This window comes from Triticum dicoccoides, chromosome 2B (assembly GCF_002162155.2).
Source record: "Triticum dicoccoides isolate Atlit2015 ecotype Zavitan chromosome 2B, WEW_v2.0, whole genome shotgun sequence".
NCBI classification, from domain to species: Eukaryota; Viridiplantae; Streptophyta; class Magnoliopsida; order Poales; family Poaceae; genus Triticum; species Triticum dicoccoides.
Genome location: NC_041383.1, coordinates 780,175,944 through 780,194,138, shown reverse-complemented (window position 1 = coordinate 780,194,138; position 18,195 = coordinate 780,175,944). Strand labels below are relative to the sequence as shown.

At 44.6% G+C, this 18,195-nt stretch overlaps 1 protein-coding gene across 1 annotated transcript; it reads right to left on the bottom strand.

Annotated features, from left to right (window-relative positions):
• Positions 1-8,495: 8,495 nt before the first annotated feature.
• LOC119368774 lies at positions 8,496-11,017 on the bottom strand. Its single transcript, XM_037633935.1, has 2 exons — positions 9,981-11,017; positions 8,496-9,010 (listed from the first exon to the last, which is right to left on the bottom strand). Exons 1-2 carry the CDS (start codon positions 10,965-10,967, stop codon positions 8,516-8,518), a joined length of 1,482 nt encoding a protein of 493 aa, XP_037489832.1. The 5' UTR covers positions 10,968-11,017; the 3' UTR covers positions 8,496-8,515.
• Between the last annotated feature and the right edge of the window lie 7,178 nt (positions 11,018-18,195).

Sequence of the window (18,195 nt, the reverse complement as noted above, 5' to 3'; positions counted from 1 at the left end):
AAAGGAACAAGACGTGAGAGCATCTACAGACTACAGCCAGACTGTAACAGGCCTGATCTACTCTGTTCTCTTTCTCGATCGGATGTGGGGATAGGAGGGAGTAGTTGGGAGGATAAGAGAAGGGAGATAGGATGGGGATAACCGGAGGAGGATCAACCTCTGTGTCTGTTTGCAAGTTGCAACAATGTTCGATACCCACGAACCAATATGTGATCCCGATGCTCGCATTTTTCTGAATTTATTTCAGGATTTCTGGCAATGCATGTTCAGTGGGAGATGACGTTTCCATCGACTACGAGGCCTCTATGATGACTTCATCAATCTCAAGATGATATGTCGGCCTAGTCTATCGTGCTCATAGAGGTAGAATGCGAGGGTGTGCGTTCATAGAGGTGAGTGTATGCATGCATATATGAGCGCTCGCGTCTCTATTGTGTTCAGAAAGAAAAAAAAACAACCTTCAATACCCCAATTAGTGGACTGGCGAACTACTTTCTTTTAACTAGCAACGAGATAAAAGATCCACGGTGGTATTACTCTTGCAAATGAATGATAAATGCAAATGCATTTTCACATATAAGTAGTACATATACATATCGCATATAACTTCCTCTGTGACGGAATTTCCTCATCCTATTGTTCACAAGTACAGTGATACCTTTTTTCTTTTGAGTTGCAGGGCTACCTTTTCGTTTCAGTGATCTTGGCATCTTCAAGTTGAAACTGACGAAATTAAGTGTAGTATGCCGGAGGCTGGAGCCGCGTGAAGACGAGATGAGTGCAGGACCCAGGTCACCGGTACGTTGCCGTGTGGAGACCAGCTGCCGGACCGCGCCGCGAGATGGACGACGGCCACACGATCGAGCAGCTGTCAGACGCAGTAGTTTCCAGGAGCTAATCGGATCCATAAATCGTTGTAATCGGACCACTACTCTTGGTCTCACTCGCGAGCTAGCAACGGCTCGGCACGAGGAGCGTCCTGCACCACAGCACGTTCTACGATTTTTGGTCGTCACCTGTTATGGTTGCGGAGACTAAGCTACGAAGACTGCCGATCGAGACAGAAAGAGACGGAGTTGGAGGCGAGGAATATTTCAATGTAACTAGTGCCGACATATAGAAAACTGCCCGTCATGTTTGCTTTTTCAGTTTGTGCAACATGCTGTATTGTTTCTGTTCATTGCTAAAAGAAAATATAGTTACGCTACTCACACTGTTCGGAATTCTAAGGTGATCAGTTATGTTATTATGAAGAAGTAGAATTTAGAACCAGACAAGACGATGAAGGCCTGTCAAACGCAGCATGAACCCTCCCTTCTCCCCACTCCATGCAGAGCTCCACAGAAGCTGATAAAGAATGATCGTGTCAAGAAGTCCCTTGCAAATGATGATTAATTGACCGGTTGTACCTCCGGGCTAGAGCATCATACTATATTTTGGTGCTATATATTGTATTCCATCCTTTTTCTTCTTCTCTTCTCATGTAGACATTAGCCAGACTTCCGTACTTGTGAATGTTACATAGAGAATATAGGTTTATATATGCATCACAGATTTACAATGAGAGATGTGCACCGTGGATCAGGCATTATCGCGGGCCATGAACAGTGTAACCCAGTGTAACACCAAGTGTTTTGATGCTTGTTAAATAAAAAAAAACATGATGATATGCTGATTCAGTTTTTGGTGCTGAAAAGACGCTGGCAAATCTGTGATGGGGATACATTTTTGGGGAGTTTGTCAATATAGCTCAAGAATGAAATTGATACTAACATCTGTCCCATTATCCATTAAATTGTATTTTAAGGTGAAACTAAGGGCCTAAACATTAGCTCTATTTTTTTTTTGAAAAGGGGTTTTACCCCAGCCTCTGCATCAGAAAGATGCATACGGCTCATATTATTAATAGAAAAATCCAGCAACAAAGTCCCCACGTCTCGAAGTATGAAATAAACAAAAGCTCATAAGAGCCAAACCGAAAGCCAGAACCGGCTGGCAAATAAAATAGGAGCACTACATGCCTATCCTATTACATGACCACCATCCAAACCGGTTGAAAATATCCCGAGCTACCATCTCCCATCGGGTAGATGCAGTAGCCAAACGCCCCCTGGCCTCCGTCGGAGTGAGTAGAGACCACATACGGATACGGATCAACGCTGTGGCCCTGAAGATAACCTGCAAAAAGCGAATGTTTGTTGATCTGTTAAAAACCAAATCATTTTTGCAGTTCCAGACTGCCCATAATAAGGCACAAACTCCAACACGAATGTGCCTCGCTATATCTGAGTCAACCCCATCAAGCCACGTTCCAAATAACATGTTGATGGAAGTGGGCGGATTAATATTAAAAGCAATATGATTCAAACGCCAAAGAATCTTAGCCAGCGGACAATCTAGAAAGAGGTGTTTAATAGTTTCGATATGGTCACAAAAACTACACCTAGCAGAACCCACCCAATTGCGTTTTGCCAGATTATCCTTTGTCAAAATAACTTGTTTATGCACGAACCACATAAACACTTTGATTCGCAAAGGTACCTTAACTTTCCAAACGTGCTTCGAGGAGGGAATGACACTAGAGTTTATGACATCTAGATACATGGATTTGACCGAGAACACGTCGTCCTTAGTCAGCTTCCAATACAAACGATCTGGCTGGTGAGACAGCTGGACATCCATCAAACGTCTTACAAGATGAAGCCAGGCCTCCCAACAATTTCCAACTAGCGTCCTCCGAAAACCAATATTGAGGGGAGTGGATTGTAGAACGTTTGCTACGTAAGCTTCTCGACGTTGAACAACGTTGTACAGAGTAGGATATTGAAGTGCAAGGGGCGTCTTCCCAAGCCACGTATCCTCCAAGAACCTCGTATTAACTCCATTTCCGACTAAGAACCTTGTCCTGTTGAAAAAGAGTGGTTTGACTCTCATCAAACCCTTCCAAAATGGTGAATCAGTCGGTCTCACTGTCACCTGTGCCAAGGTTTTAGACTGAAGATACTTATTTCGCAAAATCTGAGCCCAAGTAGCCTCCATCTCGAACGAAAGTTTGAATAGCCACTTGCTAAGGAGACATATGTTCTTGACTTCCAGAATTTCAATGCCTAGACCCCCTTGATCCTTCGGCCTACAGATGATGTCCCATTTTGCAAGCATATACTTTCGTTTAAGCTCATCATTCTGCCAAAAGAATCGAGATCGATAAAAGTCTAGCCTCTTCCTGACCCCCACGGGGACCTCAAAAAAGGATAGAAGAAACATAGGCATACTGGTGAGGACCGAATTAATCAAAATTAATCGCCCTCCATATGACATGAACTTCCCTTTCCAACAGCTCAGTTTCTTCTCAAAACGATCCTCGATGCATTTCCACTCCTTGTTGGTCAGCTTACGATGATGGATGGGTATACCTAAGTATGTGAACGGTAACGAACCCAATTCACATTCGAACAATTGTTTATACGCCTCCTGGTCATCATTAGCTCTTCCAAAACAGAACAATTCGCTCTTGTGGAAGTTAATTTTGAGCCCGGACAATTGTTCAAATAAGCATAACACAAGCTTCATGTTTCTCGCTTTCGCCAAGTCATGCTCCATAAAGATGATAGTATCATTAGCATACTGTAGGATGGATATACCGCCATCAACTAGGTGCGGAACCAGGCCACCTACCTGCCCCGCATCATTAGCCCATCCTATTAAAATAGTTAGAATATCAACCACTATGTTGAATAAGATCGGTGACATGGGATCTCCTTGCCTTAACCCTTTGTGTGTCTGGAAATAGTGACCTATATCGTCATTCACTTTAATCCCTACACTCCCTTTTTGCGTAAAGGACTCAATCTGGGTTCTCCAGGCCGTGTCAAATCCTTTCATACGCAAAGCTTGTTCAAGGAAAGGCCATTTAACTTTATCGTATGCTTTTTCGAAATCCACTTTAAAAACCACACCATCTAGTTTTTTTGAGTGAATCTCATGGAGTGTTTCATGAAAGACGACCACCCCTTCAAGGATATTTCTATCTGGCATGAAAGCAGTCTGGGACGGTTGCACAACTGAATGCGCAATTTGCGTAAGTTAGTTCGTCCCAACCTTGGTGAAGATTTTGAAACTAACATTAAGCAGACATATAGGCCTGAACTGCTCAATGTGAATAGCCTCTGTCTTCTTAGGAAGAAGAGTTATCGTTCCAAAATTCTGCTTGAACAAATGAAGCTGCCCATTGAAAAACTCATGAAACATTGGCATCAGGTCTCCCTTAATGAAGTGCCAGCATTTTTTGTCAAACTCCACCGGAAACCCATCCGGTCCTGGAGCCTTATTGTTTTCCATTTGTGCAATAGCCTCAAACACCTCTTTCTCCATAAAGGGAGCAATCAAAATCTCATTCTCGTCCGTCTCAAGTTGAGGAACATCCTCAACCCTTGACTCATCTAAGGACACGAAATTCTCTTTCGGAGGTCCAAACAACTGCTTGTAATAGTTGGTAATGTAAACTTTGAGGTTTTCCTGGCCAACTATCGTCCCTTCATCTTGTTCTAATTGGAAAATTCTCTTCTTACGATGCTTTCCATTAGCAATCATATGAAAGAATTGAGTGCTATCCTCGCCTTGGACGATTTTACGAACCTTAGCTCGCAACACCCACTTCAATTCCTCCTCTCAGAGAAGCTCTTTCAGCCGCAACTCGGCCTCCATCTTAGTATCCAGCTCACTGGTATCTAAGATAGAAGTTTCAGCTTTTAACTCAAGGGTGTGAATAAGCAGGAGGAGTCTTTCCTTCTCCGCCTTATATATCCCATGCGTATGCTTAGCCCATCCATGAAGGAACCTTCGAAGATGACGAATCTTGCACTGCCAATGCTCAATGGGTGACCTTCCACCCGAGTCTTTAGCCCACTCTCTAGCTAACAAGTCGAGAAAACCCTCTCTTTCAAACCATGCAAGTTCAAACGAGAAAATATTCTTGTTACCCACATGAGTTTGAGCCCCCGAGTCAACTAGTAGCGGCATGTGATCCGAAATACCTCGTGTCAACGCCTGCACTGTTACAAGGGGAAACTTCTGTTCCCATTCGACACTAGCTAAAACACGGTCAAGCTTCTCAAAAGTCGGAACCGGTAACGAGTTAGCCCAAGTGAATTTCCTACCTGAGAGCTCTATCTCCCTGAGATCCAAGCTCTCAATGATAGTATTGAACATAAACGACCATCTGCCGTCAAAATTGTGATTATCCGTTTCCTCCTTTCTTCAAATAATGTTGAAATCACCACCCACTAAGACAGGTAGCTGCTCGTTACCGCAAACACGGACCAGATCGGCCAAGAAATCTGGCTTGAGTTCTGGTTGCGCGGCTCCATAAACCGCCACCACAGCCCAATCAAATCCATCGGCTTTAGTTCTGACCCGAAACTTTACCGCAAACTCTCCCAAAACTACACTCCGAACTTCCAACGTTTCACACTTAACCCCAAGTAGAACCCCACCAGATCTTCCTCGAGGAGGGAGGCAATGCCAGTCAAAATCTACCCCCCCCCCCCCAGATAAAGTGCTAAGAAATTGTGGAGTGAAATTGCCTCGTCCAGTCTCTGACAAAGCAATAAAATCTAAATGTTGTTCAAGATAAGCATCCGCTAGAAACCTTCTTTTAGCCAAGTCTTTAAGACCTCTTCTATTACAAAAAATGCCTCTCATATTTCATCATGAAATTTTTTAGAGGTACGGATCCTAGCACTTCTACACACAGCCGACACTGGATAAACCTTCCGTTTCTAGGTCCGTTTAGGCTTAACGCAATCAACAGAAGGGTCACCACACTCGGGCTCTGCCGCAATCACCAAAGACTCATCATCATGGTTAGAGGTTTCAAGATAGGCATACTCCTCCTCCTCCTCCGTCTCCAGTAACGCAGGGTCAAGATCGGCACACAAACCATCAAGAGCCCTAACCCCAAGCGCATCAATCTCCGACTCATTCATAGGCTTAACGGCAGCTATGTTACGAATCATTTCTAACGCTCGTTCAGCTTCCAAATCAAGAATATCATTAACAGACTTAGAAATATCTAAATCATTATTACCAAGTGATACTCCTAGTTGGTTCGCATTATGCACAATCTCATCATTGGTAAAATGCATAATAGAATTCGATTTATTAACAGACATACCAGTGGAGATCTCGACGTCACGCAGCTTGGCCGCCCTCATAGCACACCTGAGCTGCATGTCATCAACGTTCGGCTGCTCCTGCAATCTCCCGCTGACCCGCCTCCCCGCAGAGATAGGATTCGGGATCCCACCGAAGGCGATGACCTCCTCGCGCGAAGCTCTGCTAAGGGAAAGGCCTCATGCACGTCCCCCAACAGCGGTGACCTGCACTGGGACCACCGGAACATCACCCAGAGACGAAGAGAGCTCCCTCGGCCTATCCAGGGAAGTCCCGCCGAGAACCGAGACCGGGGAAACCAGCGTTGGGAGATCCGGGGAGTGTGGCGATGAAACGGCCAGACCACCCGGCCCGCCCTCCAGAGCAGCAAAAGGGGAGACGGCGGCCTCCTGCACGCCCGCTCCTCCGCAAGTCACCGACCTCAAGGGAGTGAACGCCGAGCTGACCTCGGTGCCGACGGTGACGGCACCTCAGAGGGCCGAGCCTCCTGCCCGACACCTCCAACCGCGACCACCGGCGCAGCCACCTCGACCGAAGCCGAGGGAAAGGTAAGAGAAGAGGGCGGGGCCTCCTGCCCCGCGACACCTCCCACCTCGACATGCTTGGTCACACTCAGACTCACTACAGGGCTCACAGGATTGACTCGGTCGCACCAAAGCCTAGGCGGAGCCGAGAACGCCCCCAAAGAACCAAGCTGAAGAGTGGTCGTCGAAACCGCAGCAGTGGACCCAACAGGAACAGAGTCACCAGAATCAGACGGACCCGGAGGCCCCTTGGCATTATCATCATCTCTCTTAGCATTATCATCCTGGTTCCCCGAAGCACCTCCTCCCTCAGAAGTGTCCATGGGATTATCATCCTCAAACTCACTGAAAAGGTTAGGATCCTCATACTCAACATCCAACTGATACAGGACGCCTGCATGCGTCCAAGGCACCACATCTGGCAGAAACTCAATGTTAGCAACACTGACAAGTAAACGCGCCACCCCGTGAGCACGTGTGAACTGCATATCCACCTGCTCAGTCTTGCCAATCAAAGAACCCAGGCTCCACGTCACCAAGAAGCTGTCCAGAGGAGCAGACGGAGCTCCAGAGAAGCGAACCCAAATCTGAGTTAACGGTGTGCCCTGTGGCTCCTTCTTTTTCCAGTCATCAAACTGCAACACAAAACTAGTACCCGTGACCCTGCTCATACCGAACTTGAGGATTCTCAGCTGATCCTCCTTAGACGGGAAATCTACTTTAAAAGTAGTATCTGTGAGCTTAAGCAGCAACCACTAAAAATTACCCGGAGCAAGCTCCCTCAACTGCTGAATGATCTGCGCTTCGGTCAATGGTCCATGAAACACCTTCACCACATCGGGGAAGGAGGTTTCAACCGCGGGAGCCGAGGGTTTCACACTGGGAGACTCGAAAAACATCAACTCCGAACAACACACCCCGTATATCTGAACGGAAGGTTTGGGCCCCAACATCAGAGGACACTCGGCAGCTGTATGTTTAGGTTTCCGGCACAAATCGCATAACTCCGCAGTGCATTGAACCAAAAAGTGTCCCGGTTCCCCACAACGGAAACAGGTTAGCTTCTTCTTTTTAGCCGCCCACTTGGATAGCTTGTCCCCCTCGGCCTTCTCCGTACCTTGCTCAGAACTAGAATCACCTGTCTGCATGGGCTCTGGCAATGTGACTGCAGCCAAAGCCTGCACCGTCTCCACCGCCACCTGCGGTAGATCCGATGCACAGTCAGCCACCTCCGTCTCGGTAGAGGTCTTCGGATGCCTTGGCGGGTGGTGCCGCCTGTTCCCGCCCCGACCTCCGCGGAAACGTCCTCAGAAAGCTCGGTTATTAGGGCCAACTGCACCCTCGACAAAGTTGCCTAGCGGTCCTTGGAAACCCCGGTTATCATTGTCATTGTCCACCCAAGCATAGCCACGGCCCCCTCCGGTGGACGAAGAACCCCGGTGCAGACCAGCGCCATACGCATCATACCCATCATAACAGATCTATAAAAAGGTCTTGGCATCTGCAAAGCTGAACTTGTACTGAATTAGACAAAAATAGATGTGATGATGTTGCATAATCAGAACTAAACATGGCAATTATCTATGTATGGAATTCACACACGAGCAGAATGTGGAAGGATCTGATACGGAATCACAGTAAAAAACACACCCGCAGCTGGTGCCCAATTGATATAGTATCTGGCGCTTATTAAGGTACCAACAAAATTCAGAGTACAACTTCACTTCAAATGAAAATGAAAAAAAAAATCCAACTGTAATGATGAAACATTACTCTGGCCTCATCTGCCTGGTGAGCCTGTTCCATAACTCAAGCTGTTTTCATCCTTCAAATAGCTCTCCCAACATCTCCTCCAAAACTTCAGGACTACTGCTTTCGCGGCCAATGTGTTTCTCTAGCTCCGGATGCTCCTCCAGGTAGTTGCGATAACCTGTAATGACTCTCTCAATGATAGCTCTCCGCAGCGCATCTCTGAGCCAAGGGTCCAGAACCTTCCACAACTTCTGAGTCTGGTATGTCTTGCGAAACGCCAACTCAAATTTCACCAACGAAGACGTGTTTATCCAACAATGGATCGGTCCAGGAAATCTCGATTTTGGTATGCAGGCGAGTACATGTCTCCAAGAAACATCGAGATAACTATCCATGTACTTCTCACAATAATGCAATTGATTTAGGTATGCAGGAGATGATGATGACTCAGAGAGCATATGAGCTACGAAATAGGAATTGTTGAGCAGGAACAGGTACCGGAGGCCTTGATCCGAGCATGACTCTGATTTTGTGAAGAGCAGATCCTTCAGATAATCAAGAGAGTTTTTACGGTGCATCATACTACCGGAAAAAGTGGGTAGTATATAATTGATCCAACGGCCAATATCAATTCCTAAATTTTTTGCGCCAGGACATTTCGGTAATTAACTATTAGAGTTTGGGAGTAGTAATCGGCCGCTCTACGTCGAACAGCCTCCCTCCGCCGCCCCTCAAGATCTTCCTCCCATGCGTGATGCGTCCCAGCGACGACGCAGCTGCCCCGCCCCACCCGGCGGCCCTCTCCCAGTCTGCACGCACTTCGGCCGGCGCCCTGAGATCGCTTCCTCTCTTGCCTTCCTCTCTTGCCCTCGTACGTACACCGGCGCCCACTGATCCAAGATTTTACACAAAGGCATAGCACTAGCAGCAGTATAGCAGACACAAGCACATATCACGTAACAGCACCACACACGAACGGGCATCACACACAGACGACACGCAGCACGGCGGACAAGCACATCCACAGAGAGGACTACGCACGCCACGTATGCCACCCGCACGCCGAGCAGCAGGCCGGCCGCAGCATGCGCTGGCAGATAACGGAGGAAAGTGGAGGTAGCGAAGAAGAGGGTAGAGGGGGAGAGAGGCGGAGGGCGTTGCCCCAGTATATGGATACGGGGCACGAGGTGGCGTCCATGCAGTCGTGGGGCGGTGGGCCGGCGCGGGGCGGGCTGGACGTTGGCGATGGCACAGGGCGGGCTGGCGATGGCCGGGTAGCCTCTCACGATGGCGACGGAGCAAAACGGACCTAATGAACGCTGACGACTCCGTGAAATTCCAGCTCTGCCGCCCGCTTGATTCTGAAGGGAATCTGCCTACGGGATTGGTTAACAGTAAACTACCCAAAACATCCCTAATTACTCAATATACTACTGAAAATCTGATGTAGTATTGCCTAATCTGAACCATACGAATCATAGAAATAAACGGCCCTAATTAAATTGATGTACCGTAAAAAGTCTCATCATCAATTGTGCCATCAATCACGCTACGAAGGTTTTCAGCACTCTGGCTCGGTGCAGAGTTTTGCATTGAAGTCCGTGCATTCTGCATGGATACGACGCAATCCATGATGAGCCGAGTGTTCTTGTGAACCTCGCCTCCTCCTCGCGAGATCTCGATAGCCCATGAGTCATCTTCCTCCACGAGTGTCCTCACCTCCTCCATCGTGCTTACTGTGATCTCACTTAGCCTCTTTGCTTGTCTCTCGAACAGGCCGCCTATCTCGTTGAAAATGCTTAACATGTGCGACGCACCACAGACACATGTAAACATGTCAAGCACGACCTGTAGCTTCTCCGCTTCGACAACGGTGATGATGACATCCACGACATCGAGCATTTTGGTGATGCTCGCTTTGCCAAACACTGTGACCGCTGGCGTCCTGTAGAAGGCGCATACCAACTCAGTGATACTGGCGGCAATTATGGTAAGAGCCCGGATCCACTTGTCGACCAAGTCTTGCGTCGTCGCCAACTTGTCTCGAAGCAGCCGCCGTAAGCCATGCTCGTCGTCGATTTGGAGAACCCAGTCGACGTCGAGCTCGGAGAACCAATTTATCAGAGCATGGTCCGGGATACCAACGAATTGGAATTCTGGCGCAGGAGATGCGCGGACGAATGCTTCAACCATGCGCTGGGCGTACCCGTCGCTGACCATTCGGTGAGCAATCCCCCTGAGCTCTTGGTTGCCCAAGCGCTCCAGCGCAACGGCGGACGCTGAACCGGAGGAGTGGCCGGAGTTGTTGGACGGGCAGGAACTGGAAGCAGTGGAGTAGCTGGATCCGCTATGACCCAAGATGGTTGATCTCCTCTGCGCTCCGGACACGGCGACCGTCCGAATCCAGTCGCGGTAGAGGCCGTCACGCGGCGGGGAGGCAGCTGCGGAGCTCAACTCCGGCACGGCAACAAGCCGCCCCGGCCCCGCCATGCTGCTACTTTGTGGATGGATGGACGTCATTGGTTTGGTTGGATTAGAATGAGATTGGCAGGGGGGAGAGAAAAACACCGCGTGCAGTGCAGTACTGGGAGTGGGAGCCCGGGCGAGAAGAATACTGATATACCGGAGGCCCGTGACGACGACCGACGGATGCAAGACGTGGATCAAGTCAACACCAAGTACCGGAGCCGCGGTTGGCGGCTACACCAACAGCTTCTAGGAAGGCGCCCGCACATGCCTTCACCAAAGGAACCACACCCACAGCATGCCGGTACCGGGCAACAACGAAAGTGCTACACTGTTGCTTTTTTTTATTCTTTTCTAAAAGGAGGTTCAAACCCTTGGTCTGCATCAAATGATCCACACAATTATTCTTAATATTACTAGCAAAAACACTCGTGCGTTGCAATGGGGGAGAAAAAATACCACATATTCTTAATTTACAAAAAAATATCTATAATCTGAGAATTTGTAGCTACGGCCCAAACAAAGACGGTCTCAGCCTATAAAAGCGCAGTTCAAGATTCCACAGGTATTCTATTTTAACACGGCTTGCATGTAGATTTACTCTATACAAAAAAACGAACAAGTGATCATGCATTTATTCATGTCATGTGTGAAACGGGGTATTGTTACGAGCCGGTAAAGAAAAGTGACACAAACAGACGGATAATACATTATTGATTAAGATTGCAATCTAGATAGTATTTTTAATCTTTAACAGGTAAAATAACATCATATTCAAATTTTACATATTTTTCTAATTGAAATTCATATATAACATGTTAAATTTAGAGTTATGGTTTAGAAGATACAAGTATTTTAAAAAACATTCTACTGCGGGTTTAGAGCGTATTTGGTTTGTGTCCAGGTTCAAACCTGCCTGGCCTGAAGCATGCCTGAAAGTTGCCTGGGCATTGTTTGGTTTGTGTCCTAGTGGAAAAGGACTAGCCTGGCCTGGACCATACCTAAAAGTGATTAGCCTGGTGAAAAGGTACCAGGCATGCTTAGCCTGGCCCAGGCAACCGGAATGGGACCCCTGGGATTGCTAATTGCAGTTGCCTGGGTCAAATAAAGAAATCAGACGCACATTTCTAAAGACTAGTACCTCATCATTGTTTAACATTTTCTCCAGGCCACAACCTAGAACCAAACAACGTCCGCACAGGCATGCCTGGCGAGGACAAAAACCAGTTGACTCCCAGGCTATTCTCAGGCTACGATTTTTACCAAGCATAGTGCCCAGGGCACCAACCAAACTAGCCCTTAATGTCAGAAAAATTCGGGGGTCTTCTATAAAATAGCATGACGGACTAAGAATATCTATTTCTTTTATTAGTAGGTATAGATAAAGTTAGTGAAAGGCAATAAGGCTAAAGTAGTGAAATACAAGACATAAGCAACCACAGTTCAACCATTACAAGTATGAATGAAATACAGACGACTAGGTCGGCTTCTTCCACAACAACGCCTTCAAGAAGGGATAGACTCGCCCATGCCACCATTGTCACATCTGACCGGTGAGGAACAGAACAAGGATTTTCATCATGATACCCGATACCAACCAAATAAGGCCAACACATCAGCGGGGAGACAATGTCTTCAATAAGAAACGATGGAAGTTCACCTCTGCTGATCCTAACTAGCTAAGACCAGAGTAAGGGTTTTTACCTCGGACATGTAGTCATGGTTGTCAGTCCACACTAGGCTGGAGCTTCACCAGTAGATAGGTGAGATGGATTCCCACATCAGACCATCACCATGGCCGTCAAGAGGCCGGCCATGCCACTGTGCAAATGTTTCCGTTGCCATACCACACAGGCGTGAACTGACATGTAACATCCACCACATTACTGAGGTCATTGGCCTGGTGTCCTCGGAGTGAACATACGCAAACGTCGTCGTGCTTGATGCCGACAAGAAGACACCGAGGCTACCATGTCTCTTTTTTCTTCGATAAGGAACTACCATGCCTCATCATTCATGTGGAGTCAGATGCACGACCATCAACCGTGATATTGGTTCAAGAAAAAAAATAGAAACCATGCTAAGTAAAAACCTACTCCTAGGCTTTTTATGAATTAAAAAATTCAAAGTTTAGAAAATGTTTAGATATTTAATGAAAGTTCACAAATTTCAAACAAGTTCTAAATTGAAAAGGTTCACGAATTTGAAAAGGTTCATGAAAATTTGAGAAAAAATCACAAAATTTGGAAAAAAGTTCACAAAATTCAGAAAAAACACGAGTTTGAGAAATAAATCATGAGTTTGAATATTTTTTCAAAAAAATTAAAAATAAATCATGAATTTGAGAAAAGTTCATGAATATGAAAAAAGTTTAAGAATTCCAAAAAAAAATCAAGAATTCAAAATATCTTCATGAATTAAAAAAGTTTGTGGGTTTTAAAAAGTTGGATTAAAAAATATGAATTCAAAATGAAAAAAGGAAAATAAAAAAGAGGAAAAATAAAAATAAAAATCCAACAGAAACAAAAACAAAAACCGGTGTAATAGGTAAGTCTGAAATGAAGGAGGAACCTTCCAAGATAACACTTTGTCTACGAGCATGGAAGGACATTTGTACCTCAAAAATTGAAGGAGGCTCAGGAGTACAGAATATACAAGCAATTAACATAGGACTCATTCTCTCAAAGGCATGGTGAATTGTGGAAGGGCCACAAAGCTTTCTGTCAGAAGTACTGAAGCCCATTCTAGACACATCTATGTGGATAGCTAAAGCAAGCATTCAAAAATTGGTGTTTTGGGCTCCTATGCTTAAGGTAAGGGATATCCTACAAGAAAATGCAATTTACCAAATTCTTGATGGCAATTTATCCATTTGAACTAATCCTTGGATCCCCTTTTAGCAATTAATTTATGATCATTTGAATATTTAGTCAAGATAATATGTTAATACTTCTCAGGTTAAAGACCTCTGGATCCCAAACCGAAAATTTGGGAATGTTAACTTCATCAATACTCTTTTTGATCAGGAGGTGGCTAAAAATATTATGCAAGTACTAATCATTCAGCAAGATGGAGATGATATTCTATGTTGGAAATTACATCCTTCCGGGAAATGCACATCCAAATCTACCTATAGGGCATGTCTACAAGATTTACAACCAAGAGACAACCATGCTCACTCAGGTAACTCAGGAAGTTAAACAATTGCTCAAACAAGTGTGGAAGGGAAATAATATGGTGCCTAGAATGCAAACTTTTACTTGGAGACTATTGAGAAAAGCACTCCCAAAACGTATGAGAGAAGGGAAATAGTCCAGTCACTTCAAAAATGTATTAGGTGTGACCATGAAGAAAATGGCATGCATCTATGTTTTACCTGTCCTTTTGCCAAAGTTGGATGGATAACCGAACCATGGATCATCAAATCTAAAATTCTATCAAATATGTCCAGTGATATAACAACTATTCTTCATGTTTTACTTAACCCAGAGCACCCCCAAGCCTCTCTACTAAATATCATGATTATTTCGTGGTGCATAAGGAAAGCCAAGAATGACACACTTTTTGCTAGAAAAGAAGCTAAACCCACACAGGTTTACCAAGCAATGTAGGCCATCCTAAAGAACCAAGAATTAGCTCTTCAAACATATTTCAAAGGAAACACTGGACAAAACTTTCCGAACATTTTTTTTACAATTACAAAGACATGGCAATGGAAAACTTATAATAGTTGTTGCTTCAAACTGCAAAATTTTCATGGATGCAGTCTGGAGAGAAGGGACACGGAATATCGCATGGATTGGACTATCCATCCAAACCAGAGGAAGATCACCAACAAATTAACATAGCATTTTTTCTACGGAAGAGAGAGTTTGTTCTCCTCTCCAAGTTGAAGCTCTAGCTTTATAGGTGGCAACCTAGGTGGTTATTGTGATCGAGGAAGGAGCATAACATTCTACATAGACAATCAAATCTTGGATCAGGCAGTAGAGTCTAGAGATCTTCAAAATAATTCTGGGCATTCGGAAATCAGGAGTCACCTAGCAAGCTTTTTTGCCACCATTGGTCACATTCAGAGAAATGTACAATTCACTCTCAGTGATCTCAACAATAGGGCTCTTAATAATGTTGCCATAACTTACTCTTCAAATTTCAATGTTAGCCCTAACATGACTTGTAGTGGCAAATGTCATTTGGTTGATCATCGTCATGTGTTTCTGAAGCTAGGCAATCTGAATATTAAGCATTGTAAAGTCACAGATGTATCTTGTACTTGATCACTATAATGTTAGAAACTATCTGCGCCACCTCGATCTCGGCTAAAAAAAACCAGCCCAAAAAACCGGAGGCCACCTCTCGGCCAAAAAAACCCAGCCCAAAAAACCAGAGGGAACCATCCTAAAGGTTTCCAATAGTGGTGTTGGGAGATACATGATTTGGACTGGTCTAGTTCGCTAGCCAGAAGTAATTGAGTGTGCGTGCAAGTTACCGGTAAGAAAGGAACGTAAAAGCGCTAGCAGCTAGCTACAAAAGTATGCATTTACCCTCAAAAGGGGAAAAAAGCTAGCTAGACATGATGCCCAAATGAGAAAGGACTAGCAACACACTTTATCTAAGATGAAAATGTAGCGAGCGAAGCCAACACTCCGTTATCATTTGTTGTCTTTTCTTTTATTGTTTTCTCTATATTTTATTTTTTAGTCTTCTCTATTCTTTTTTATTTTAAAATTGTTTTTGGTAGTGTTAATAAAATGAAAAAAATAAAATAAAATATATAAAACTAAAAATAAAGAACCGAGGAAAAAACATTGAAAACCTGACAAAACAGCTTCCGAATAAATAGCTGTGAAAAACCTCTGCTACCTGAAAAACTGACAAAAACCAGAGACAAAAACGCTTCCGAGCACCGCTACTCGGACTGGCCCAGGAGAAAAGCACTGATGGCAAGAGCAGCGTTCTAGTTGTAGTAAGCGAGATACAGATCCTGAGGGTCAAGATGTTGGTATAGCACTCGCCTGCTAGTTTTGTGGGTTGTGGCTGGCTTTTGCTATTTGACGCTTCAAGCGCCGCTTGCAGTTCATTCTGCAAACTAGAGCTGTAGCGCACACCCTGCCTCAGCTCAAGGCCGGCCCATTTTGTGTTTTTCTGTTTTAATACTCAAAAATATATTCGGTAGTGTAGGTGACAGGGTTCAAGCCTGTGATCTCTTCACTGTGACTAAACTCACTAACCACTATGTCATCCTGACGCTTGTGCATAACTACTTCTTTTATTAGGTTTCTATGTATAGGGAATGCCCCCTATGTTTTATTTTTCTTTTTTATTTTCTTAAACTCATGAACTTTTATTTAAATCGACTATTTATTTTCAAAATTGATGAACTTTTTCATTTTTTAGGAAAGTTTTTCAAGTTTGCTGATTTTTTTTGAAATTCGATGATTTTTTTAAAATCAATGCACATTTTTTTTCATATTTTTTGCGCTTTTTATAAAACTTGATGAACTTTTTTTTTCAAATTTGATGATATTTTCTAAATATTAGATGATTTTTTCAATTGCTTGAATTTATTTGGAAGTCAATATTTTTTTTCAAACTTTGAAGCTATATCTGAGTGTCTATTTGAAATTACATCCTTCCGGGAAATGCACATGCAAAAGTAATATAGCATGTGACAAATTCTGCGCCAAAAACTGCTCCTGCCGACTGTAATAGTCTTTGTTATGCGGCGTAGAGGGAAAATGATCCCATGGGAAGAACAAGGAATTTGAATGCTAGCGTTCTATAATAAAAAATTCTAAATGTGCATTGCATTTGGTTTTCTCATGGAGCACACAAATGACTTATTATTGGACAAAATCTTGCAAGTTTACAGGTAATAAGATCATTTACATCCACCAGACCATGCACATTCTTATTATGAGAAGGGGTCATTCGAGCCTATGAAAATAGGATACTCTGTTTACATAGAAATCCCTACGTCCTTGCATTCTATTTAGGATTAGAAATAGGTGTAATAAGACCTACTTTTGACATATCTATCATATTCTTATTTGGGTACCATATGCACCTCTTTGGGCTTCTATTGAATCGAGAAATTGGATTGTACATCTTTCATCTTTTTGATTTTAATACATATAAGTTAACAAAAACATGGAAATGAGCAAATGTCCCGAGAGGGGATTTGCAAGTTTCAAACTGTTCGACTAAAGAAAAAGGTGCGCCCGCGCGAATATATTAACCGGCCCGGCCGGCCCACTTTTGCCCCACCTGACCTCCTTCTTCCCCTCTCTCCGTGCGTCTGTGTACCGCTGCAGCTTCTGCTTGTTTCGTGTCGCGCACAAGGGGGTCGAGACTCCGCGCGGAGGAATTAGCGGTGGAAGAAGGAGCATGATACCCAAGTGGCCACCGTCGTGGAGTCCTTCCTCGTCAGGGAGGCGGCCGGCCCTCCTCTGGAACACTGGAACCGGAAGGAGCCACCGACGACCTGTTGGATCCAGCGGAGGACGACGGTTGGGTCGTGAGGCTCGAGCAGTCCTTCAACACCTTCCTCACAGTGACTCGTACAGGCAGTTCGCTCCAGATTCCCGATATACTCGATTTTTCCTCTGAATTTATTTTCAGACTGTCCGAAGTTCTGAACATGATTCTGTTATCAGTCATAACACTTGATGCTCTGTACCATGAGCATTTCACTGCAACAAAAGAGCGATCACTCTTCCTGATATCACTACTTCTGGACCCTTAGCTTCCCCTTCAACAGGTTCGCCTCTTGAGACAGCATCCCGCTCGTGCCACAAATCATATATCATTCAGAAACAGTTTTAGCATTGGTCATCATTCCTCAGATCTCAGCCTTCTCTGCTCTTTTCAGAATGTTGAGGCCATTTCCTGTTGCACCAGCTCCAACCAAGTGTTCTTCACGTAACAGAAGCCTCAAAAGCAGTGAATAAAAAAATCGACGGTAGATCCACAATGCTTATTTCAGCCGGTGTAGATTATAACGCTTCATAACAATAAATCATATCTGCATAACCTCATAAAATTGTTATACTGAATGCAAATGAATTTCCATACTGAAATAGGGCAACCACATAGCAAATAATATAACTATTTTTTTGGTGAAACTTCCCCATTCTTTAGTGCACAAGTTACAGTGACCCTGGCGTCTGCAAGCTCAAGTTTCACTGAAGTGGATGAACAAATCATAAGTATTTTACATGGAATCATGAAATCAAATAAAAGGACACTGAGACTACAATAACATTTGGAATATAACTTTATT